Here is a 27,718-nt window from a genome sequence, read left to right on the forward strand (position 1 = left end):
AAAAATGTGAATGAGGAATTAAATATCAGAAACTGTGCTGGTTAGTCGGAGTAGCACATACAGCCCTTAATCTGCATGAACTGACAGCCTCCATAACTCATTATTTGCAACTACTATTGTAAGAAGAAGAATATCCTGCAACAGCATTGCATTCTGCTCAGATAAGCTAGAGAGTTTGCAACATATGCAGTATCACCACCAGCAAAGCTCACATCGGAGAGTCATTTCTAATGCACTGTAGCAAATAATAATAACAATAAAAATAACAAATATCTCAGGTCGTGGGTTATATAAAATAAGTTGTCAATCCTGCAAAGCATCCTACATCAGACAAACTGGGAGAAACTTTGCAATAACATATCAAGAACACTTAAATGCTATTAGAATAACCATTTCTCAGCCATAAGTATACATATGAAGGAATCTAACCACATCAATCGAACGAGATTTAAACGTTATTAGTTTGGCACAAAAAGGCCCTGTACTCAATATTTTAGAGAACATACATACCATATTCACACTGATCAATATATTAAACCTGAATACAATTTAAATGAAATTAAAGAAACATTGGATTCTTTCTTTGAAACTTTTATTCCGCTTCTTTGTAGATTTGCATCGTATTGCCCTCAACCAATGATAACTTCACCTTCTCCACCTGCAGTTCCTTTACCAATTACATCAAGTTCAGTCCCCTCCCCTCCTACCGTTCCTCCTCAAGACGTTGAGCCTACAGCATATGATAAACTGGGTTAGTGTGCACAGCACCACGTACGTTAAGACATCATTCAACTGGACAAAGAAGGTTAGTCACAACTTTATTACTCACAAACACATGAGACTATACTTCTTGTGTTTCTTTGGCATTCAGTTAACTTTAATTTTCTATTACAGGCAATTATACCCCTGAAACATATATAATTATGGTAATCCTTATTGGCAGCAAACCAAATCATGAAATATCAATTAATAATCAGATACCACCTAGTCCAATTAGCAGACTTTTAACTAATGAAACATCAATAGGATATTATGACAAGTGGATCACAGTACACACTGAAGATTATAACATGACTTATTAAGAGCATGAACTTTTGAAAAATATTTTAATTCACAACATCATTTTTTCTTCAGTTTTAACTATGTATATCAATTTAGCAATCTACTGAAGATGATCCAGTTAGGATCGAAACATGTATAGATGTGACAAATGTGAAATTTAAGTTGCTTTGTTTTAATTCACATTATAGCATAATGTATTGAATAAGAAAGATACTATTTAATAACAAATCATACTTTTTGAATGAGAGAAAGTGTGCAGCAAAAACCATCCACAGCTTTAAATGTGCTTTTGATAAACACCAGCTGGATCAAATTGAGCAGGATTTCAAGAAGAATAATACATGCAACTTTTATAAAATGTTCAAAAGCAACTTGAGGAAATACAACCCACCAAACCTACAGTTCAGAGATTTCAATGGAAAACTATCCTATAACGACAAGGAAAACTGTCGGGTCCTTGTAAAATACTTTGAATCCCTTCTTAACTGTGAGGATCCAATGTCCAGATTCATATTTAAAGATAAAACACAAGTCCACCCAGATTTAGCCCCACCCATGAAAGAGGAAATCAGACAGATTATCCAATCCGTGAAGAACAATAAAGTGCTGGGTGAAGATTCGATAATAGCTGAATTGTGGAAGTTTGCTAGTGACAATGTAGTGGAGAAATTAACAGACATCATACATGAAATCTGGAATACCAAAAGACTTCCAAGTGACTGGACATCTGCCCTAACCCACCCACTTCATAAGAAAGGTGACAAGTCATGTTAACAATCATCGCGGCATCTCCCTCCTACCCATAACCTACAAAATTCTCTTGAAAGCTCTTCAAATCATGGCAGAAGAACAGCTAGATCCAGAGCTGGGTGATTACCAAGGAGGTTTCAGGAAAGGACGGTCATGTGTGGAGCAGATTATGAATCTGAAATCTGTCCTTTTATATCTTAAACTAAACTAATTCGTAGTAATGTTCATAGACTTTAAAAAGGCCTATGATGGTAAAACAGGAGCGATCATCCAACAGACTCTCACCAACACCATCTCAAAAGTGTAGATTTTCAGTTGTTTGAGAGAATTCCAACTTATGGTCAGGTTCAGAGCAGTTTAAAAGCTGATCAAAGTGCTTTGCAAGTATTTCACAATTCTCAACATTGCTTAGGCCAAGTCTACCATTTTCATCTTTGAAGCATATGCTAGGCGCTTGATACCCCTTTAATTGACTCTTAAAAGTCTGGTGGAAGTTTCAAGAGTTATTATTAACAAAGCTGTCTTGCAGGTCAATAAGTTGTGATTCTTCGAAAGACCTTTTACTCCCCTTATTATTCCAGCAGTGTCTTTCCTTTGCTCTTTGAAATGGTCATGGTGCTCAGTCTTTCCAGAGGATTTCCACTTTTTCCATTGTTTTATTCTCTCTTGTAACGCATCTTCACATATTTGATTCCATCAAGGTTTCTTTTTAGGTTTAACTAGCCCAAATGTTTTCTGGGCTGCATTGGTTATTTCTTTAGATAAATCTTGCCACTTCCCATGATGAGATACTTTTAGTTCTTCTTGAAATGTTTCCAATGTTTCTTGTGTAATTTGAAGTCTATTTGTGTTATATTTGTTTATTCTTTCCCCTCTTCTGTGATTTCTGTTGGGTAAGAATTTTAGTCTGATTTTAGACAAGTGATCAGAATCAAATTCTCTGCTTCTTACTATCTTGATATTATTATTATTATTATTATTATTATTATTATTATTATTATTATTATTATTATTATTATTATTATTATTATTATTATTATTATTATTATTATTACTATTATTATTATTATTATTATTATTATTATTATTATTATTATTATTATTATTATTATTATTATTATTATTATTATCATCATCATTCCAAGCTGTTCCTTGTATCAAAACTCATCGTCATTTTTGCTTTGAGGCTCACTTTCAGCACTTTCTGAATGGTCACTACTTTCTGCAATCTTGTTGCCTGTACTTGGTTCAAAATCACCGTAACTTGTTCAATAAATCATCCAGACTATTTGCATTCAGTCTTTTACTGTTTGATTTACTCATAAGATAGACAGAGACTTTGTCAGCTTATAAACCACTCCTGATGTACCTGAATTGGGTCGCGCTAAATAGAAATCGACGAATGAAAGGTGGATTATGCACTTACTTAAACAGACGGCCAACAGATGGCAGAAAGAGGCTTTATACAGTTTCAAAACACACACTGTGCGATTTTGAACAAACGTACGACTCCACATGGGGATGTGATGTTCAAGAAATTGAGTGCTCTCACGTAAACAAATGGAGTCGCTTGGCACTCAGTGTGTTAAATGTTGGGTACAGGGGTGCATCAGACATGGCTCGTCCTATGTGTTCATGGTTTCACTGAACCCCTTACAAAATTGACAATGGGATTTTATTTTTAAGGTCGATATGATTGTCCAAGATTGAGTGAAATTTAGGTCCTCTTCCACTCCTTCATTTTTTTTTTTTCTTCCGATGGAAATCATTCATTGTAGGCGAACTCATTTATTTGGTGCCTTGGTGGGCTCTGCCTCTTATCTGAACACAACTAAGCAGTGAGCCATGTGCGAGTTGAGGTAGGGAGCCAGGGGGAGAGGAAGAGACCAAAATTTTTTTTTTTTTTTTTTTTTTTTTTTTACAATAAAACTGAAACTAGCAAAGAACTGAACTTTTCTGGTCATTTACGATGCTGGTCAGCTGTGTCTCACAACAAGACCCAGCCCATCAGCAGAGCAGGGGAAGATCCACAGTTACATACAAAAGTGCATCCTACCATGATGTGTTAGTTATTTTTATCTGTTGTATAAATATAATTGATAGAATAGAATGGGATATACCGAGCTCGATAGCTGCAGTCGCTTAAGTGCGGTCAGTATCCAGTAATCGGGAGATAGTGGGTTCGAATCCCACTGTCGGCAGCCCTGAAGATGGTTTTCCGTGGTTTCCCATTTTCACAGCAGGCAAATGCTGGGGCTGTACCTTAATTAAGGCCACGGCCGCTTCCTTCCCATTCCTAGGCCTTTCCTATCCCATCGTCGCCATAAGACCTATCTGTGTTGGTGCGACGTAAAGCAAAATAGCAAAAAAAAAAAAAAAAAAAAGAATGGGATATGAGAATGTTCTGGGCCCACATGGGTATGGTGATAGAAATGAAGATGGAGAGATACTGTTGGACTTTTGTATCAGAAATAACCTGATAATAAAGAACACATGGTTTATGAAGATATAGTTGGGATGGACAGTATGGAACACTCATTGATTTTATAATAACAGACTGAGAATGGGGAAGGTACGTTATGAATACGAAGATAATCCCCAGTGAAAGTATGGAAGATAAGGGTGTATTCTGCCCAAAGGCAGGTCCAAACCTCCGCAGAGGAGTATGGAAGGTGATCATAGATTATTAATTGTGGAATTAAAACAAGTAAAAATCCCTAAAATTGTATTGAAAAAGAAACCAAAGATCAGGATTTGGGAATTGGAGGAGGAGGATAAAAAAGTGCATTCCAAGATTGTATAAAAAGGAAGTTGCCTAACACGGAAATGCGAAGTGCAGAAGAAGAGTGGGACAATTTAAGACAGACATTTGTGGAAACATCAATTGAGGTATGCGGGAAAACAAAAGCAAAGGTTAAGGGAAAGGAGACACGGTGGTGGATGGACAAAATAAAAAAAGAAATAAAAGAAAAGAACAAAGTGAGGAAAGAAATGGATGAGGAAAGGCAAAAAATGTGTCAGAGGGATGAGAGTAAGATAGAAATGTTACATGTGGAATACAAAAGATTGAAACTACAAGTAAAGAGGAGTATCAAGGAAGAAAAGTAGAAATGTTGGGGAGAATTTACGAACAAAATTGAGCAAGATAGTCGAGGAAATCAGAAACTATTATACAGAGTAATAAAATCGAAAAGAAGAAATCAAGAAGAAATCAAGGCGTTAGAGAGAGAAGATGGATCCATAGTACATAATGAAAAGGGTCTTCAGGTGTTGGCAAAGTACCTACTACTACTTCTATAAATGCCTTCATTCCCTACCCTGAAGGGCTGGGGCGGGCCATTTAGAGGGTAACGCCCTCTCTCAGGACAAGAGATGCGGGAGGGTTGGGGAGGTTTGATGGATGAGGGAGGTGGGTAGGAGGATGTGAAAAATAGAGGAGATGGTAGTTTTTTTTATGTTCCACCCTCCTTCTTAGGCTTTCTCTTTTTAACGATTTATATTTAAAGCATGTTTTACTCATTAACTATTTTTTTACATTCTTTGGCAGTTCATTTTATTTTCATTCAAGGGGATCTGTTTTGGAATCTTTAAATTAAAAAATTAATATACCCTTCTGGTGAGGCTGGATGCACAAATATGCTCTTTGGTGGCTGGGAAGAACTGGTATTGATTATTCGTTGAGGTAATCATGTAAAGAGGTTGCAAAAAAAAAAAAAAAAAAAAAAAAAAAAAAAAAAAAAAAAAAAAAAAAAAAAAAAGTGACATCTCTTCACATGGTTATGAGAGTATTTTGGGGTTGTAGTAAGGACAGAAAGGAGAAGGTGTATAAATTTCTGGTAAGACCCCATTTAGAGTATGATTTCAGTGCATAGGACCTACACTAGGATTGCTTGACACAAGAACTGGAAAAGATCTAAAGGAAGGCAGAACGATTTGTTCTGGGTGATTTTCAATAAAAGAGTAGTGTTACATAAATGTTGTAAACTTTGATGATGATGATGATGATGATGATGATGATGATGATGCTTGTTGTTTAAAGGGACCTAACATCTAGGTCATCGGCCCCTGTTGCAAACTTTGGGCTGGAAAGACTTGGGAATGAGACACGTGGCAAGACTAAGCAGGGTGTTCTGAGCTGTCAGTGGGGAGGTGGTGTAAAATGACAATACCAAATGAATAGGACAAATATTAATTTATAGGAAGAGGAGTTAGGGAATAAAAAAATGTATCAAGAGAAATGTTCAATAAATTTCCATATTATTTGATTGATTGATTGATTGATTGATTGATTGATTGATTGATCGATCGGTCGATTGATTGATTGATTGATTGATTGATTGATTGATTGATTGATTGATTGATTGATTGATTGATTGATTGATTGATTGATTGATTGTATACAAGGAACTTGGTATACAAGGCACAACATAAAAGTTTATTGCTTCAATACATTTATGCAATATATACATGAAATAGAATGAAACTTTTCTTTAAGCTTGTTGAGTTGCACACATTTAATGTTAATATAAGGTAGTAGGCTGAGGGCCTGAATGATATTCACATTTGTATAAATAGAGATACATTCAATCTTGTCTTGATGAGACAGTCTGTTCAAATGAGAGAATGTTCTCGATAGTCAAAAACTATCGGTCATGTATAATCACAAGTGGAACTTGTAGAGAGAGTTCGTATTAGCAGAATGCTAACAGGAGGCGTATAACTTGCAAGGAACTTGCGTCTAATGTTCATATATAGCATAATGCTATGATTAGAGTCAGAGCATTGTAGGGGACTTCAGTGAGTAGCAGAATGCTTGGATGGGTGCTTGACGTGGCTACGGGATGCAGGATGAATGAGGCAATGTCCAGAGGTGAAACCTCATGGCCAGGAATTAGTCCACCTATTCAGAACACATTTTTAAGAGGGTACCTTCGTGTCTGACTTGCGGTGTAGTCTGGTCGTTGGACACTGTAGGAGTCCTGGAGAGGCGAGAAACGGTGCTCCTTTTATAGCGCTGGCTGACGTCACCGACGATCACGTCAGCGCACTGCAGTCTGCCTCGTGGTCTCTGGAAACGTCATGTATGGCGGGCTGCGGAGCTTGTAGGCGCAGAGGACACACATAACAGATTGATTGATTGATTGATTGATTGACTGATTGATTGATTTATTTATTTATTTATTTATTTATTTATTTATTTATTGTTACACATTGTATAATAGAAAGTGAGGATAACAGATAATCACAACATAACTTTTCTCTGCAGGTACCAATTGCAACGCTGACAGCTGTTGGCCAATTAATGCAGAGCCTGGCACCAGGAGGCATACGACAACGGGTTGGGAGGAGTGTTCCCAACTAATGAAATATTATAACATTAAACTCCTTTAAAGCAGTCATTATCTATGGCAAAGGAGGTGAAAATGTTTAACTGTGATTTACTCCTAGTTGCACACATGTCTAGAGAGCTGATGATATGTGTTTGAGTTCCAATGTAATCATATAGTCAGATCTTAGAGCTTGGATAAATAAAAATTTACAAGTAATCTTTTAACTTTACCAAGGAAGGTTGTGATTGATGGTGTTAATCTTTCAGATCCATTTCTCCTTCTGTATTTGTCCTAGATTCCTAGTTCTTTATCACCTGTATTTACCTTTAGTTTTCTTTTTTTTCGTCACATGGGAATGATGGGATAGGAATGAGAAGGAAGCAGCTGTGGCCTTAACTAAGGAACAGCCCCAGCATTTGCCTGGTGTAAAAGTGGGAAACCATGGAAAACCACCTTCAGGGCTGCCAACAGTGGGGTTCGAACCCACCATCTCCTGAATGTAAGCTCACAGTTGTGCGACCCTAACCACACGTCCAACTCACTTGTTTCTTTTTTCTCCCTGTTCCTTTATCCTGTATTTGTCCAGATTTCTTCTTGTCCCGCACTTGCTAATTCAGAATTCTGGATCTGTCCAGACTAGTGTCGGTGCCTTCCCTCCTTCTGGTGAGGCTGGGGGGAAAACAGGCTCCTCAGGGGGCTAGGAAGTACTGGGACTGATTAACAAAGAGTTTATCAATTTGAGGATGTCATTGCATAAAAATGTGAAAATTGTTCTTGTCTCATTTTTTCTCTTTTCTCCCTATTCTGACCCAGTGTCCAGCTCCATGGCTCAATGGTTAGGGTGCTGGCCTATGGTCACAGGGGGCCCAGATTTGACTACCGGCAGCATCAGGAATTTTAACCATAATTGGTTAATTTTGCTGGTATGGAGGAAGGGTGTATGTGTAGTCTTCATCAACATTTCATCCTCATCATGACGCACAGGTCGCCTACGGGCGTCACATCAAAAGACCTGCACCTGGCGAGCTAAACATGTCTTTGGACACTGTCGGCACTAAAAGCCATACGCCATTTCATTTCTGACCCAATACCACCAACTGGAAATTAGAAGTGGGGGTGGGGGGTGGGAGTAAAGATTTATAGACAGCACAAAGCGCCATCGGTTGGGGAACGTAGTGTGGGGTAGACAACAAAACTGGAACAAAATAGCTACAAAAAAAGGCAACAGTTTACCAACTTAACTTCAGTAATATCAGGTTTTGATTCAATACTATACAATAAAACTTTCAGCAAAGGAACAATTACACATGTGCACAACTAAGGTTTCGTGCCATCAGATACAAATCATGCTACTTGCTGTGGCGCAAACAAATCAGTTAGTTTATCTTATTCACAAAGAAGGCACACACAGGAGATGCTGTCAATTGTGTACACTGTTTTATTTACAAATTATATACACATTATACACACATTAATGAACCATCTTGAACTGAATCAAAGAAGAAGACGACTGCCACACTGCATGTTAACCAACTACAGCACTACCAACACAACATAACATAACTACTTCAACGGAATTATCGCAACATGAGTTCACATACTCGACTAATGACTTCACTAATAACTCAACTCAACTCAACAACCCAAGACTGTCTCTTTATATACCTTGCCTGGCCAGGCTTCTAGAAAAATATGACACAACATGCTTTCTCCTATCTTCTCAAGTCTCCAATAACCTATGTACAAATGGACAGAACATTCTGTAAAACTCAAGCGACAAAGGTGTGTTGTTCTATGTGTTGCACAATATTACATCAGATTATACTGTACATCATTTTTACAGGTAATAATAAATTATATACTATTAATTACATGTTCTTACCTCAAATAAAGTCGTATTAATATACATACAGCAGATGTATCATGACATAACCACAAACTGGGGGAGGGGCTGACCCCTCCCCTTGCCCTCCCTAATCGCTGCCACTGTTCTGACCTATCATTGTGTTTCCCCTAATTTTTTTTTCCTACCATGTTCTTGTCTTTCTGTACATTTTGATTTATCACTCATTTGTTTCATTCCATTACTTTCTTCAGCACCACTGTTTTCAGGCTAGAAATAGCTGACACAAACAAAGTGAGAGAACTGAAATACAGTGCAGCAGGGAATGCAATAGCTCCATACTGAAGAAGGTACCAGTAACAGCAGTAACACTGGTAGCACAAACTTTGCAGCACCACCAGGAATATTTCCTTTTACATTGAGAAGATTTTCAAAGTATTCCCTCCACCTGACCAGTGATTCCCTGGGATCTATTATGAGTTCATCTGAATTACCCAAATCACTGTTCATTTCCTTTTTCTCTCGCTTCCTAAGATTCTTTATTACTGTTCAGACAGGTTTACCTGCTGTTTGACTTAGCTTTTCTAGGTTATTACCAAAATCTTCCCACGACTTCTTTTTGGATTCAACAACTATATGTTTTGCTCTGTTTCTTTCAGCTATGTACAATTCCCTGTCTGCATCAGCCCTTGTTTGGAGCCATTTCTGATAAGCCTTCTTTTTACATTTACAAGTTGCTCTCACTTCATCATTCCATCAAGATCTTTGCTTTTTACCATCTTTACACACAGTTGTTCCTAGGCATTCCACTGCTGTTTCTACTACAGCATCCCTGTATGCCACCCATTCTCTTTCTATATCCTGAACCTGCCTACTGTCCACTGTTCGGAACTTCTCACTAATCATATCCATGTACTTCTGTCTAATTTCCTTGTCCTGGAAATTTTCTACCCTTATCCGTTTGCAGACAGATTTCACTTTCTCTATCTTAGACCTAGAGATACTTGGTTCACTACAGATCAGAGAGTGGTCTGTATCATCAAAAAATCTCTGGAAAACCTGTACATTCCTAACAGATTTCCTGAATTCGAAGTCAGTTACGATATAATCTATTATGGATCCGGTACCCCTACTCTCCCATGTGTGGCGGTGAATAGCCTTATGCTTGAAGAATGTATTCATAACTGCTAAACCCATAATAGCACAGAAGTCCAGCAAATGCTTCCCATTCCTATTAGCTTCCATATCTTCCCCACATTTACTAATCACCCTTTCATAACCTGCAGTTCTATTTCTAACTCTCGCATTGAAATCGCCCATTAGCACTATCCTATCCTTGCTGTTGACCCTGACTACGATGTCACTCAATGCTTCATAAAACTTGTCAACTTCATCCTCATATGCACCCTCACGTCCCGAATACACTGAGACAATTCTCGTCCTAATTCCTCCAACTGACAAATCTACCCATATCATTCGCTCATTTACATGCCTAACAGAAACTATGTTGCGTGCAATAGTATTCCTGATGAAAAGCCCTACCCCAGACTCTGCCCTTCCCTTTTTAACACCTGTCAAGTACATTTTATAATCTCCTCTCTCTTCCACTTTATCTCCCCTTACCTGAATAGCATTTACACCTAGCACATCCAGATGCATCCTCTTTGCTGACTCAGCCAGTTCCACTTTTTTTCTTCCATAAGCCCCATTAATATTGATAGTCTCCATCAAATTCCGTTTTGTTCGCCAAGTTGTTTCCAAGGAGTCCCTCGCCTGTCAAATTGGAGTGGGACTCCATTACACCCATAGGTCCATGGCTTTCTTAACCCATATCTGCCCAAATTATTTTTATGTGGAATATTGCGATATATTTCGTAAGTACAGATGTTTGTAACCTAAATGAAAGGCTTATGATGATTTTTAGGTTTCATTAACATATTTTCGCAGAGATTTACCGTGTCGACATATGTCGACAGTGAGCATGAAGGGGTAGGGTAAGAGACATGCTCAATGAAGGAACTTTTCTTCGCATTTTAAGCTTATATGAATGTAATAATTAATCAGTTAGTGAATATTAGTCACATAAGTGTTGAATAAGCAGAAAATATTTAAAAAAACATGATTCAAAACATAAATGAGGAACAGTTTCATCTCAATTTAGAATGCATACTGTTTCAAAACAAAAGGACAATATTCGTATGCTTATAGTACTTGTTATACACACAATACCAAATTTTGAGCAAGTATGATCACTCTGAACATAGCAAAAAAGTAAAACTACGAGTAGAATTTCAAAACAGTTTAGTCTGAGTTTTGAGGTTACACTCTGCTTCTCTTCATCCAGTCTGGTTTAGCGTGAGTGAAATGACTCGAAGCAAAGGACGTGGCGGTCAACGTTACATTTTTGCACTGTTTCCTGGCAGCTTTACCATAGTGAGCGCACCGCACTTGCTTCCCTCTTGTTTCGAGGTAGTGGGATATCCCATCAGAACGCACTTCTGGCAACACGCGTGAAGATACTTTCGTACTCGGTCTTCATGCATTAGGACGCGTAGCGGCACGAGATAGGATATATGTCCTAACGATGTACCGTGTGAAGCCGAGAAGGTCTAAATTTTCCTCTATGCCCTTTGGGGTCAAACGGTAAAGTTGCCATGCATTGTCCATGGAGACGTTCAGAAGGAACACAATTACAGGCCAGTACTGTTTCCTGTTTTTGATGCTGATGCGGTAACAAGATACATTTTGATCCAATCGATCGACGCTCCCCATGTGCATATTATGCAGAATTATACATACTGGCTGAATTACTGTTATGTATTTCATTTCAGCATTATCATTGTACCATTTTCACTTATTTTTGTACACACTAGTTCAGCATCAGCCCGGAGTTGATTACCATAGAGTCTGTTTATATCTCCACAAGACTCATCATCGATATCCCCGTCACTATGGAAAGCATTTTCAGGTTGTTTTATGTATATATTAGCATCTAGGATGTTTTGTGATTCCTCTAGGATGATTACGATCTGCTTGGCGGTCACTCTGAGAAGAATAAATGAAAATTGTATATCAGTACTGAGGCAGTCCCATTCGCGCCCACTGTCGACATATATCGACGTGGAAACTTTTTGCTCTGCTAGACAAAAGCAACTATAAATCAGCCATAAATGAATTCAAAATCTGTTAAAGGCATGTTTCGTTATTACGTTTTACACAACAGTCCGATCTTACTTTCAACTGTAACAATATTATAAGAAAATATTACCGCGACGGAAGCGTCATCCTCTTGAATGTATACAGAATGATATTTCATACGCAGCCACGCGATAAGGCGCGAAAACGAGTGATTCTAGTTTTCGTGCTGTGCAGTAAGTATCAAACTATGAACTGTAAAAAATGCACCTCGAAAATATTATTCAGGTTTACCGACATAAGGTCGACAATATTCAGATATTAACGTCGACAAATGTCGACAGTGGGCACATATGGCTTAAAATGTTTTGAGCTCGGTAAATTCGTGAAGTAGGATGCTACCCTACTTACACATAGTCCAAATGAGGATCTCTCCTCTAACGGGTTAGGGACCATGGTGGATTGTATAGTCCTAGTCGCCTGAACACAAGCAGGGCCATGACTCAAAATATGTCCGAGATGCCCACTCCCATTCCATAGCAACTGGTATCCCAATTCTCAGGACCACTTACTAGACCATTCAGCCGTAGCCCATGGTTCATGAATTAGGATGTCGCTACAGTAACCCACACCATGAGCCATCATTATATTATATTATATTATATTATATTATATTATATTATATTATATTTTTAATGAAAATATATCCATGAGACGAAAAAGAACTGGGTATGCACTAGCCATGCGTCTTAGTGGGTGTGCTATTTACCAACTGCAAAATACTCTCATAACCAACTGACGAACCCAACTTAGCACATGGGGGCGAAACACTGGCAACTAGGAATGAGTTAGCTGGAAAATTTATAATGTCCAATAACAGACCATTTATATTGGTATTATAGATGTACTCATTCAGGACAAATATTTCAGTCATCAACTTTTGGTAATGAGACAAAGTCTCTTGTAGTGCATTGGTGGTGAGTGTGCTAATTACCAACTGATGAGCCCAACTTAGCACACGGAGGCGAAATGCTGGCAACCAGGAATGAGTTAGCTGGAAAATTTATTATGTCCAATAACGGACCATTTATATTGATATTATAAATTTACTCATTCAAGACAAATATTTCAGGTTCCCTATGGGAATCAACATCTATATCATTGTCAAGGGTTCCGACTGACTTCGATAGCAGCGAAGCTCTCAGTGTAATGAAATGGTGTTGTAATTCCACCTCATTATATAATGCAGGTGCCATCCGCTCTCCACAACAAGCGTCTACAAGATCCTGTGCAGCTGTGGCCAGATGTACAGTACATAGGCACTACAAAACATAGCATCGCCACATGATTGAAGAAGCGCAACAGACATAGCCAGCTGGGACAAGCAGATAGAAGATCATTGGTTGCTGAACAATCGCTGCTAGCAGGCCATGGCATACAGCACAGCGACATCAAAGTCCTGTCAACTACTGCGCCTTATCACGCCCGGCTACAAAGGGAAGCTATTGAAATTATGAAGCACACCAACAGCTTCAACCATAAGGAGGGATCTGAATGGATAAACAAAGCCTTGTTTCCAGTCTTAAAAGCCTTAAATCCGGAAGGAAAAGATGGCCGATGCAGAACAGGAAAAGCAATGGGTGATCAGTTGCCTATCTCCACCAAGACAGGTCGATGTACATCGGGCTCCTTAATGCTTCAGCCACTGGCCGAAGAACTGCCAATCAGCAGTGCCCCCCACCCAGCATGGCGGACCAATAGGCGAGAACATACCGTAGCCTGCACTGGAAGAATTTATTGAAGTCTTTGGTTAAATAGGAAATGATTTTGATGTGCAAGTGAGGTTAAATAGATGCATTCCGAGAAAAGTTTATCATTTTGCCAAATCGGGTGTAACAGAGGTTTTTTTATGCATTTATAATTCATAAGCAAACAGCATAGACTGTCTTGCATCAAATACGGATTCAATTAAAATACCAGCTGCATGAAATAATGCTATTTCGCCAGAAGCTATGATTCTGGTTGCTTTAAGATATTATGCAGCAGGCATTTTTCTCATTAACATCGGAGACCACATACTAGAATCTCATAGACATGAACATTTAAAGTGCCATCTATTTGGAGCAGCAGTGTTTTACAAGAAATAATAATTAATGAATCAGTTGTAGATTAGAAAATTTTATTCATTTTTGAAATTTACTTTACAAAACAACCAGTGGCATATAACACATTCCAATACAAATATTACAGGTACTGTATTGTTAAAGGAAGACCACAAAGAGAATTACGCTAAATACATAAACACTCCAGCTTCATTAAAAAAGAATTCTTTGATAAATTACCTTGAATTTGAGCCCCCCTGAATTCTAACCAGTAACTGCTCCCTCGTCAGTATAGTTCTTACGCATTCTTTGCATTTGTCACTGAAAGGAATAACAAATACCATCAACATCCAATAAACGACATAAGGTAGTAATGTCCACCATGTTTCTAGTAGGTGGCAGTCTCTGTTTCAATGAGAGTCGAGTTTTACCTACAAATACTTTGTTACAACCAGTGGTGCAGCTAAAATGATAACTGCTGCAAATCATGTGCAAACAAATCACCTGTAAGATAAGAGGACATGGAATAAAAGTTTACCAAACAGGCAGCTAAGTTCTCATATTAGTAGTGCTTATTTGAAAACTATACTGAGTTTCTTTAAAAATGAAAAATCTTTCTAGCATTTGTCATCTGCAAAACTAGTCTTTAGGCACTGGTTACAACAATGAGTGACTACCACTTCATCATCTGTTAATCAGTGTTTTAAGAAAGTCTGTACACATAAAACAAGTCTCATATGCAGTTTCCATTCAATTGTATCCAAAACCATAAAATATTAATAAAATTGGTACTTCATAAAATCATTTCATACCTGAGTCATTGCAACGTAAAACAAATATAAAAAATGAAAGAAACGGGAAAGATGTTGTTTGTCTATTCCTTCTTAGTAGACTCATTTTCTTAATGCTATGCAAATACTCAGTATTGTCATCTTATTGGTTGATGTAACTTAGCATTTTGCATTTCAAATGCCTCCAGGGATTTGGCATTGAGATTTCAGACTGAATCCAGCAATCTGCTTCCAAGCTTCAACAGCAAGGCTTTTCTTGAGAATTCTTGGTGTAAGATAATGAAAGCATGGTTCAGACAAATTTATGTAGGATCTTTATAATATGAATGTGGAGGTTGAGCCTGTTGGCACACAGCAGTCTAGTCTTCTGCTTAGAAACGTACTTGGCTTTAGCTGTCCAACTCTTGATTTCAGTCACACACCTACCACCCCTAATAATTTTCTAGCCTAGGTAGGTGAAAGTTATCTATCGAATCTTTGGAGACTGTGAGGTGAAGATGCTTTTGGTCTTCGGGGCATTAATTTTTCCCGCTCTCGATGCATTTCTGGAGGTCATGGGCTGTAAGAAAGATGGACTTCCTGCCAATACATCCTGATCATTGCCAGCTTTCCATGGCTAAATGGTTAACATGATGGCCTTTGGTCACAGGGGTCCCAGGTTCGATTTCCAGCAGGGTCAGGAATTTTAACCTAATTGGTTAATTCCCCTGGCATGGGGACTGGGTGTATGTGTCGTCTTCATCATTTCATCCTCATCACAGCGCGCAGGTCGCCTACGGGCGTCAAATCAAAAGACCTGCACCTGTCGAGCCAAAGTCCTCGGACACATCCCGGCACTAAAAGCCATACGCCATATTTTTTATGGCCAACTTAATTATTCTGACCATTGTTCCATAACTGAGGTATATCAAACTTAAGCTCCATCCAGAAGCTCTTATTTTGTGATATGTGTGTAGCAATAACAGGGCCATAACTGAGTTTGATGCTGTTTCTTATATGAGAATTAGGGAGAATTGTGTTGCGGAGGGAACCCAGGGCAGGTATATCATCAAGGAAAAATCCTACCAACAGCAAATAACTACAAGTACTTGGGATCAGGTGTACAAAATTATCTGGTACCTAATACTGTAATCATAAGTTGAGTTTGTGGATCCAGTTAAGAGTCTATCATATAAACTGGCAATACCTAACATTGCCTCCAATATGGAAATGATCGTTACTACAATACTACAAGATCAAAAAACAGTCTCTACAATATGATCAAGAATACTTTTATAATTATGATATCAGTAAGTTTGCAGGAAGATTTCAACTCTTTACAGTGGCATACTGGTTATATGGCAATGAACGATGATGGCAAAAGTCATAATATGAAAGAAAAATTTTCAAGTATGAGAGTCTAATCATAGACTAAACTAAACCAAATTCAATATACTGTTTACCTCTATACCATGTGAATTTGGCCATCTTCAACAAATTATTCCTGAGACAGAAACTCTCGAATATGTTTCTGTTACCAAGATTGAAGTTAAAAGGGCAGTAGTGTATAAACAGCCATACAATACATACCCTACATGTACATTTTTTAAAGTATTGTAGAGGGTTAAAAACACTCCTTAAAGGGAATTTTTAGAGATAAGAAGCATGGAAATTCTCCAGATTACCTTTAAGGACATTCTTACAACACTCTAGAACAGAGGTGCTCAGCTGGACACTCACTGAGGCTAGCCCAGTGCGGCCGTACTGGCGTGACGTAAATGTGGGCAGCTTACGTAGGAAGCATACATCACAGTGAAGCAAGAGAGCCAACATACTTTGCAGGGAAGCGAGGGAGCATTGATGTTCGACTGTGATTACGAAGCTCTCCTCAACTATTCAGCCAAGTGTTGACTGGGGTAGATCATTAAAAATAAAACTTTATAATCACAACAGAAAAAAATCTGACCTTTTTGAGATATTCCGGTTTGATTTATACCACGCTCGATATAAACAGTCTGTTTTATTTTCTTATATTCATTGATTCAAAGAAAACTGACACATTATAATTTTTGTGTTACAATCTACAAAGGTACAGGGTTTAAGCGTACAAGCTACAATTTACTATTCCTTGGACGGGAATGACAGTATTTCAATTTTTTTTAAATGTAAAATTCCTGTTATTCATTAAGCAAAAAAATAACATAATTACATAACAATGATTTTGCACAGTGTTGTAGTGTTGTGTGACTGTCCCTGTTCACTGAATGTCTGAAAATATTATTTAAAATTTAACAGGCGTCCAGTAATAGCTAGCCTCTAAATGGCGAGAGGGAGTTTCATCACAAGTTAGGACATAGATATTTACAACAACAATGTAAATATGTCTACCAGATAGATATACAGTATGCCTTCAAATAAATAACCTCACTAATTTTATTCTCAGTAAGCATGATTGGACTGTTGGTGAGTTTATCAGATAATTTAAACCCAAACAACCACAAGCCACAACTTATTCACCTTAACTCCAATTATTATACTAGAACGATTTCTAAAGCACCTCTTAAAATGTAATAGTGAGCATTGTAATTCATAACGTACATTATAAAAATATTTGAGTTTGTAGCCCAAACTCTTTATTCTATCCGGTCAAAATACATAACATGCAATGAATATTAATAACTTATTCCTTATGATGTAAACTGAAAATGACATGGATTTCTGCCTTCTTTCTTTCATTATTTTCTAACCTCCATTTCAAACTCGGGTATCGCTGCTGTGATCCAGAGTGACTGGGAGAACTTTGCCCAACCTTCACGGCCTGCGACGTAGCCACAACATTACTGGCTGAATAGCATACCCTCATCGCCTGCCAGTCCGCCTACTGACAGTGCTGGGCGCCTCCGGGACGGAATGCCCAGCGTGAGCACCTCTGCTCAAGAACAATGCAACATATTCATACACAGATTATATCACAAATAACCAACATTCTCAAGGAACAGACATAATTAACACCCTTTTTGCTAACCGAACACATCCATACAGAAATACCTTCCTAACTGCAATGTTGGTAATACAGGACTCAACTGCTGAGGATATCCTCAAAGGAAGTGTTTCAACTTGAAATAAAGTTGAACTGGTTTACATAAGTGTAAAAGACATTAGAGTTCAGGAAATTCTGGTGCTAACTATCCTAGAGCTTATTATCCTGGAAACATGCAACCTGTTACTACTCTTATTTGAAAGAGTAAGGAACACTTTTGCATAGAATCTAACAGGATGATTCCTATGGATAAATATTTCCTATATCTAGCTTCAGAAGGAACTAGTTAATCTACTAAGATACCCTTTTAATGTATACTTATAAAAACATCTTCAAACCCTTGTAAAGATCAGTTAACTATTTGTGGGAGTTAACAAATTACATAAACATCTAAAAAAAAAAATCCCTTCAGACTTCAGTGGATGGATCTACTGGATCTAAGTAGTGACTCGGTTAACTGTAGCTGGGAGGGTGCACGATTATAATCATTGCTCTTTTGTAACAGACTAATTGAGGGTTTTATTTTCCTTACCTTAATAACAGTGATTTTAAAAAAGAAGTTTGTAATATTAACCCACTCGACTCATTTGACATGACGTTCACGTGAGCATTGGCCAAGCCCTCAGCTCAAATGACAAGAGAGTCAAGCGCCATGCTGAGTCGTATGTACCAGCTTACACTTTGATCACCCCTCCAAGGGTTTCCCTTTTACAAACTTCTATGAATAGAACAGAAATGTGGCTTGTTTTACAGCTCTTTTTCTAAGAACTAGTACCATTATTTATTGCCTAATTGCAACCTCTGAAAGCACAAACATTTAATTAGTGTGAATGAACAGTGACAATAAGAGAGCACTAAATGTGTAATTGTGTGTCCTGTTCTATGAGTGTGAGCCGTGATCTGCGAATATTAATGTGTAGACTAAGTAATTAGTTCATAAATTTTAGAAGTAGAATGTTACCAGCTTATGTATTAATTTATTTACCCCGCTAACTCTTTACAATATGTATGCATTTAGAAACAGTAGTATTATTGGAAAGAACAGATATTTCTTCTATATTAAACATATTTTAGTCACTGATCATAGTTACTTTATGTGGACGTATTCTTTTTCTTCAGTGTTTGTCCCTCCTGCTGGCAGGGTCCTTTACATGGATTCATTGTCTCCATTTAGTTCTGTCCTGGGCCATGTCAGAGTGGAGATTGACGCTCTTCAGATCTTGGTGAAGATTATTGGCCCATCACTGTTTTGGTTGTCCTTTTGGTCTCCTACCATTAACTTCTAACATGTAAACCGCCTTTGCGATAGTGTCAGCGTCTGCCCTTTGTATACGTCCAAAACCATTGTAGATGACTCTTGCACATTTTTTCTTGAATTGGTGCAATGCCAAATCTCTCCCTGATGGATTTGATGATGATGATTGTTGTTTAAAGGGGCCTAACATCTAGGTCATCGGCCCCTAATGGCACGAAATGAGACAATATGTAAGGGCAATTAAATCCATAATCCTCCACTGACCAGAATTCAAAACGTGAGGACGAAGAATGAATGGATGGATATGAAGTTAAAACAATCAGTGGATCTGACCCGCAATACCCCACATTCCCAGAAACTAGTGTTAAACAATAGTATTACTGACCAAATGACTGCTTCTAAAGCACAATACTGAATCAATGATGCTTGTAGTCTAAAAGGGGCCAAAATCCAGGTCATCCGCTCCTCATAATGGTACTTACCGCTAGGAAAGTAGAACCATGGTATTTATCATGTTGTGGTACTAATCAAAAGAAGCACAGACTCCTGGTATTCCACACATTATGATACTACTCAAAGGTAAAGTAATGCACACATGTAACACAGACCTATGGTGTTTCGCACATTGTGTTGCTATTTACAAGCAACGCAAACCTATGGTGTTCCTCACATAAGTGGACTAACCACAGGGACTCGCACTATCCAATGGTGTTCCTCACATAGTGGGTACTAATCAGAGACAAGGCAAAACCATGGTGTTGCTCACCCATGGTTTTGCTCATATAGTGGTACGAATCACAGGTACTGTAAAATGCATCCTGAGCCACACACTGTCACTACTAATCACAAACCTATTGTGTACCCAACATGGTGGTACTACGTGCAAGCAAAAGCAACCCATGGTGTTCCCTGTGTGATGGTACTAATTACAAGTAGGATCATGGTTCTAATTTTATCTTTTATCATCCCTTGATTGCCCCCTTTTAGTTGCCTCTTACGACAGGCTGGGGATACCATGGGTGTATTCTTTGTTTGCGTCCCCCACCCATAAGGGGTTGTGTGTTTGGTCTGCAAGAGGTATTTTATTTCCCCCCTATCTGCCACCCAGAGTATCACCTCTCCCCTTGCTACGCTAGCATAGTAGGTTCGTGGCCTGATGGATTCATTGGAGATGTGATCCAGTTTAATGACACCAGCTGTCCATCTCAGCATCCATGACACCCAGTTAACACCCTGTCTCAGTCGTAGTCGGCCAACATTTGCAACCATACAGTGCAACAGGTTGGATGACAGTACGATTGATTTTGGATTTGAGATTATCTTTCATCCTCCGGTGCAAGTGATACCAGTTTTTGTTCTCCATTTCATCCAGGCTGTGGATATCCTTCCATTGACCTCCTCGACAAGTCAGCCATCGTCAGTGATCGTGGAGCCAAGATACTTGAATCTTATCATTCGTGGCAGGTCCTCACCGTCTACATTATAAACCTTCCAACCAACTCATTCCTGGTTGCCAGTGTTTCGCCCAAGTGTGCCAAGTTGGGCTCATCAGTCGGTAAATAACACACCTACCAAGATGCATGGCTACATACCGTAAAGGCTACCATGTAGGCTACTTGGAGCCACCGGCAGTGCCAATGCACTGTGAGAGACTTTGTCTCATTATCACACTTAGAACACTGGGACGAAACACTGGCAACCATGAATGAGTTGGCTGGAAGGTTTATAATGTCCAATAATGGACCAACTATACTGGTATTATAAATTTACTCATTCGGGACAAATATTTCAGGTTCCCTATGGAAATCTACTTCTTTATACCTGAATGGTTCTGACTGCTCGTGGATCTGACGTCATATACTCAGTCTTCTTTTTACTTAGGCATAGGCACTATTGTGCCAGCCAGTTGCTCCTTTCTTGCGTTTGGCATTGCAGACCAACCCGGGTCTTAGAAGCCAACAAGACATTGCCTGCGTAGAGAAGCGTACATGACAGAGAACAGTGCAGGTCTGCTGTTACAGTGTCCATCACTAGAATGAACAAGAGTGGTGACAGCACTGAACCTTGGTGAACGCCGATGGTGATGGATAAGTCACTGGATGTTCCTGTGGCAGCCTGAACATGGCTCTATGGGTCTACATAAGGCAGCTGAACCCAGTTGACAAGGTATTCTGGTATGCCAAGCTCTCACAGTGCTAGCCATATGAGGTCATGCGGTACGCAATCAAAGGCCTTCTCAAAGTCCAGGAAAGCTAGATGGATTGGCTTGGTCTTCTCACAATGCTTTTCAACCAAGAACAGTGCAGCAGGGAATACATCAGTTGTGCCACAATTCTTCAGAAATCCAGCTTGGTTTCTCGAAAGCTTTCCATAAAGAAAGCTGGATTTTTATGTGGACATAATATTAACTTCAGTAATATGTGACATACGTAAACAACAAGAGTCTGAGAGAACACCGCGCTTCTATATCTTGGGTACAGGCCAGTCTAGCAACACACCTCATGTGAGGTTTAAAGTGAAGTGCGGAGTTATTATTTTGCATGCATTCTTAAAGGGAAGTACCGAAGGGTGCGTTGAAATGAAATGGCGTATGGCTTTTAGTGCTGGGATATCCCAAGACGGATCCAGCTCACCAGGTGTAGGTCTTTTGATTTGACTCCCGTAGGCGACCTGCACGTCGTGGAAGGGTGCGTTGACAAGACATATATCAGGGACATCATATAAGATTTGTGTGCATGAGAGAGTTAAAACTTCCATGCTTTTGTAATGTTCACCAACCCAAGATAATGATGATGATGATAATACTGCTTGTTGTTTAAGGGGCCTAACATCTAGGTCATCGGCCGCACCACCAACCCAAGTACAGTTAAGAAACTATAGGCGTATTCTATGTCAAAATAAGGTAAAACCATTATAATAATGAATATTTGCCATCCATACTAGCTGCTAAGTGAGCCTCCCAGGCCAGTGCAGCCGAGTCACTACTCAATGTCCTGTCTACTCGCCGACATAGACAGGGTCTCCCAAACGTACAAGTCCTGCATGTCTCAGAGCCATGTATCGTCCAAAGGCTGGTGAATCTCCTTCCAATTTCACTTCAGGTCCAGTCAGTTTACGGTACCTGTAAAAAGAATATCATATACATTAATACTTGAATTACAAGCTTCTGTTCAGCCTTCTAAAGCTTAGAGGCAAAGGATAAAATACCAACAGATAGCCACCTCTATTAGGTAATCTAACAAGTTCACAAACAGGCAACTACAGAGTGAGCAGAATAAAGTATAACCACTCCATTCTGTGTGTGGGAATTCCTGTAGTGAGTGAATCAGCTGATGATGAAATACAGTGCCAGATGTACTGAAGGCTGCATTACCGCGCCATGTTTCAGTCTTTGTTGAACGTTTGCAAACATGGTGTGTGTTTTGTAGGCGACATTAGTATAGTGTGTGAACTCAGTGAAATGGCTCAGGTGGCTCAAGTTGGGTATTGGTATTCTGTTCTTCAAAGAGTATTCATTTACGATTCATATACCTGTACAGAAAGTGCAAGGGCTGTAAGGAGATAATTTCAAGAGAAGTTTCCTGATGTTCAAGCTCCAGGTCGGACTTCGATTAATAGATTAGTAATTAAATTACGTAAGACAGAAAGTCGTCTTGATAAGAAACATAATAAACCACATATAGTACTCGCACAAGAAACTGTAGGTAATATCGGTAATGTTATGGAAAGGTCTCTTATAAATTCACTTTGATAACTTGCTCAGGAAATGGAAATTTCCTATGGTTCTGTTCGAACGGGTACAAAGTAACTAAAGGGTAATGAAAAATTTCCTAAGCAGGTGCCAGAAATGCTTGAACAATGAAGGAAGGCAATTTCAACATCTCCTGGCATGATATATATGAGTACTTTTAGATTTGTGCTGTTTGTTTGTTAGAAATAGCTTACACAACAGTGTATTTACTACAGACCTCTTATCACACACACACACACACACACCTCCCGTGCTAGCTGCACTGCTGAGCTGCAGGACTGGTTACTGGTTCCGCTTTATGTTGCTCACCCTGTATCTGCTGTCTTTAATGACACCACAATTTCACCACAGTAAACACCCTGTGTGACACTACACAGATCCTTGACCTACCATCAACACATTTCTCAGACTTCAACTAAACGAGGAGCAAGAAACAACATCCCATGTAAATTGACGACCACTTCATGGCGCACTCAAGCAAATGTACTCTGGATGGCTGAACTAGGCCTAGTTTACTCTGTGACTGAATATTGCACGTCAGCTTGGCTTAACAGCTGCCACATTAAAAAGACTGACGTTTAGTTAAACCAGACTATGAGGCTGATATATGAAACCATTAAATCCATGCCAGTTAACATGTGATATTGCTCCTCCATATGTTTTATTAAATTATTACACAAAACACTGTCTGAAGTCCTCTCATGTTCTTTTTTAGTACTGGAAGTTGTTATGTCTTTTGACTGGTTACGTTATTTTAATGACAGCCATTTTTAACCAATAGAAAAATGGTTTCTTAATTCTTGCACCGGTTACTCTAATACTCAGTGAATGTTCAGCAAGAAAACCTTTTATACATGTGTTCTTACAAAATTAAAATTATGCTCTTGGACTTTTATGATAGTGAAGCATTGATTTTTTTGTCCTCGGCTTAATTTAATCTGCTCGCATATGATTTAATGTTTTTAGATTCAGAGGACTTTTATCAAGAGGACGTATATTCAAAGATTCAAGAGAGTTGGTGCTATTTTTAGGTTTAAGCCATAGGTTAATGTTTATGGATCTCATTTTTAATTAGGTCTTGCCAGTTTTGTAAAATTTGTGTATACTTTATGCATTGTTTATTGTAACCTTGTCTATGTATATTTTTCTTATTTTGGCTGATGATAATGCACACCAGCATCGAAACTGGTACTGAGTATAATAAAATGTTATAATTTTTCTTATAACATTATATGGTATTGAATAGGTGAACCTCTCTTGTTTCCATTAGACCTCCATATTTTACGAGACCCGACTCGCTGGCTTAATGGTCAGCGTACTGGCCTTCGGTTCAGAGGGTCCCGGGTTAATTCCCGGCCGGGTCGGGGATTTTAACCTTAATTGGTTAATTCCAATGGCTTGGGGGCTGGGTGTGTGTGGCGTATTCAACATTAGAAATCATCCTAGGTAGGGCCCTCATCATCACAGACATGCAGGTCGCCTAACAGGCCGTCTACTAGAAAAAGACCTGCACCAGGCCTCTCCGGAGGCCATACGCCATTATTATTATCTTACGAGACAAAACAGCTTAATCTGAGAATATCAGAAAATTTGTGTCCAACCCACACTTACCAATCATTGCTGATATTTCAGATATATATATAATTTCGTATGGCTATTTCTAGCCGGGTGCAGCCCTTGTAAGGCAGACCCTCCGATGAGGGTGGGCGGCATCTGCCATGTGTAGGTAACTGCGTGTTATTGTGATGGAGGATAGTGTTATGTGTGGTGTGAGTTGCAGGGATGTTGGGGACAGCACAAACACCCAGCCCCCGGGCCATTGGAATTAACCAATTAAGGTTAAAATCCCCGACCCGACCGGGAATCGAACCCGGGACCCTCTGAACCAAAGGCCAGTACGCTGACCATTCAACCAATGAGTCGGACTGATATTTCAGATCATATGATATTACATCACAAAATAGCTTCAAGAAACCCACCAATATCAGTAGGACTGATTCACTCAGTAAACAACAAGCTACAACAGAAATAGAATGAAGAATGGACCACCAAGGCAGCTCCACAATGGCAACAAAACAAACAGCACAGTAACAGGCCCCGGGATTCCAGCTACCCCGTCAGTTATGGGCCCGATTAAATCGGATATGCACTAATCATGGACGCTGTGCTGCCATGGTACTGTTTTACATCTGTAGATGTTTTTATTAACAACTTCAACAAAATTATTTTTCATGATTAGAATGCAGTTGTATGGAACATCCTTCAGAACTGACTGGTAAATTTAGACCTATAACTACCAGGTGAGTTGGCCATGCGGTTAGAGGTGCACAGCTGTGAACTTGCAACTGGGAGATCGTGGGTTTGAACCCCACTATCAGCAGCCTGAAGATGGTTTTCCATAGTTTCCCATTTTCATACCAAACAAATCCTGGGGCTGTACCTTACTCAAGACCATGGTCACTTCCTTCCCACTCCTAAGCCTTTCCTATCCCGTCATCACTATAAGACCTACCTGTGTCGGTGCGACGTAAAACAAATTGTAAAAGACCTGTAACTATGTGTATAAAAGGAAAAGATTATTCACAATTTACAATAGCTCCAAAAGCATTATTTTTAAGTGTTTTTAAACTTTATAAAATGTGTATTAATGCAATATGTAATCTGTAAACATTTTTAACCCTTGCCAAGTGGATAAATTTTTGCTTGTGAGCGTAATTATTTTTTGTAAAAATATTTTTTAATCTTAACACATATGGAAATACATATATGTAAGTACTACAAGGTTTATTAAGTCATTGATACCTGGTTTCAGGAGGTCAGCTTGTAGGTATCTATATAATCTTGAAAAAATAAATCCTGAATTGCTGGTTTTAGTGCAAAAATGGCACAAGGCACAACAAAAAGTAGGCTCAATTAAGATCACTAAACAACTGAGCTGTAATTCACTTTCTACCCTACTTAATAATTCACTATGACTACTGCTATAAATATTGAACTGGCAAATTCACTAATAATCATGTACAGTAACAATCTAACTAGTATTTATGACACAATTTTATACACATGATGTTGAATCTTCCCTGGCAGTTTAGAAACTTTCACTTCTCTGATACATTTCAAAGCACGTATCAGGGTGTAAGAATGGCTTTGCTGCGCAAGTTTTCCAATAATAAACAGCCTCTTTCCTTACTGTTTGGGCCTTACAGACAACACAGGCTACAGATACCTTTTCTCTCTGTGAGCCATGAAATGATGTCCTTGAAGCTTCCCCTGAGGGGTCCAACAGCTTTTCTTCCTCTCCTAATCTCATCTGAAATTCTCTCCTTAACAGTAACCCCGCCGTGGACTACAGAGAGAACAGGTTGCTTTCTAAATTTCTTACTTTCTATCAAATCATGTTGATTAATCCCACCGGTAAGAACTACTTCCTCATCCTCTGTGTCTGCTCTGTCACTTATGTTATTTTTGCACTCACTTGCAACAATTTCACTTTCCTCGCTTTCCCACTCATTATCACCAATTTCTGGGTATTCATCATCACTATTTACTCATTATGACTCTATTTCACTCTTGTTTTGAATATATTTCCATGACACAATGTCAAGAAGAGGTAAAACACAAACTTTCACAATGTCAACAAATATGAAGTACACCACATTGGAAACCGCGCTTCGGAACAAACACCTTCTTTTTTAAATTCCAAATCCCTATGGTTAGCCCAAATAAAGACCCTAATATTTCAACCTAAGAGGAAACATACAGTAGCAAAAGCGCATAATTCAAAATTCTGGATAAACACATCTATCGCTCGCGCGGGAGTAGATGGGTTCTGGATAAAGACATGTAACGCTTGGCTAAGGTTAAGCATGAAATCAGCTACTCTTTATTATGTAAAAATGCCATAGTGTGAGTATTTTGCTCAATGCCTGGTGACTTATTGCATAACTTTTGTCCCAGCCATCAGTGGCAGGTTAAGAAGAGATGGTAAGTTTAGGGTGACCAGATGTACTCTTTTATCTGGACATGTCCTCCTTTTTAGACCACTGTCTGAAGTCCAGGTGGATTATTAAAAACCCGAAATGTCCTTGTTCTCTTAGTGAATCTGCTTATTTTGGAGTAATCTGTCTTACTACTTTGTTTTTACAAGTATTCTTCATTGCGTGACAGCATCGTTGTATTGATACATTATAGATCACGGATATACAGTACATATGATTATTCTATCCATACCTTGTATTGTGATAAGACACTATTTACAACACTGCATACTGCATGCTCATCTCTGAGCAACACCCGATCAGAAAACTAATGTGTGGAAGCTGACAATGTAACAAACGACAGGAGATAAACAGTATTTGTAAGAAGCCTGTTTCAAATGGATGATGCTGAAAAGTGATATTGATTACTGTGATGGTCACCTTGTAATCAGAAATGGGCACAGTATTTCAATTCACTTAAGTTAGCTGATTTTAGTTCAGAGTCATTAAAATTTGCAGGATAAAATTTTTCTATATTAGACACAATGCAAATGTAGAAAGACTATTTTCATTAATCTCGGCACAATGGACTGATAATAGGAATCATTTCAAAGTAGAATCTGTGAAAATCCTCTTAATGGTTCGCTATAATGTAAAGGAATTTACATGAGTATTTTTATAAGTATACAGTATGTTAGACATG

General features: G+C 38.7%; 3 protein-coding genes across 5 annotated transcripts in view; 1 reads left to right on the forward strand and 2 right to left on the reverse strand.

Moving 5' to 3' along the window:
- The window catches only part of LOC136872240 (uncharacterized), a 63,694-nt gene extending 55,703 nt beyond the window's left edge, over positions 1-7,991 (forward strand). The window contains exon 5 of the mRNA XM_067146067.2: positions 7,079-7,991. Within this exon, the coding sequence (XP_067002168.2) occupies positions 7,079-7,174 (96 nt within the window). The 3' untranslated portion in view covers positions 7,175-7,991. The remainder of the gene's footprint in view (positions 1-7,078) is intronic.
- Positions 1-27,718, reverse strand: part of LOC136857363 (serine/threonine-protein kinase PLK1-like) — a 692,893-nt gene that overhangs the window by 421,859 nt on the left and 243,316 nt on the right. The window lies entirely within an intron of this gene.
- The window catches only part of LOC136886891 (mitochondrial amidoxime-reducing component 1), a 97,923-nt gene continuing 84,487 nt past the window's right edge, over positions 14,283-27,718 (reverse strand). For 2 of the 3 annotated variants that reach the window (XM_068225153.1, XM_068225152.1), the window contains one exon: positions 22,272-22,408. Coding sequence is in view for 1 of the 3 variants with exons in the window: in XM_067159746.2 (XP_067015847.2) it covers positions 22,285-22,408 (124 nt within the window). In the remaining 2 variants the exon portion in view is untranslated. Of the gene's footprint in view, positions 22,409-27,718 lie in introns of all 3 variants that reach the window. The other variant, XM_067159746.2, reaches the window with a different exon arrangement.

This window comes from Anabrus simplex, chromosome 1 (genome assembly GCF_040414725.1).
Source record: "Anabrus simplex isolate iqAnaSimp1 chromosome 1, ASM4041472v1, whole genome shotgun sequence".
Classification (NCBI taxonomy): domain Eukaryota; kingdom Metazoa; phylum Arthropoda; class Insecta; order Orthoptera; family Tettigoniidae; genus Anabrus; species Anabrus simplex.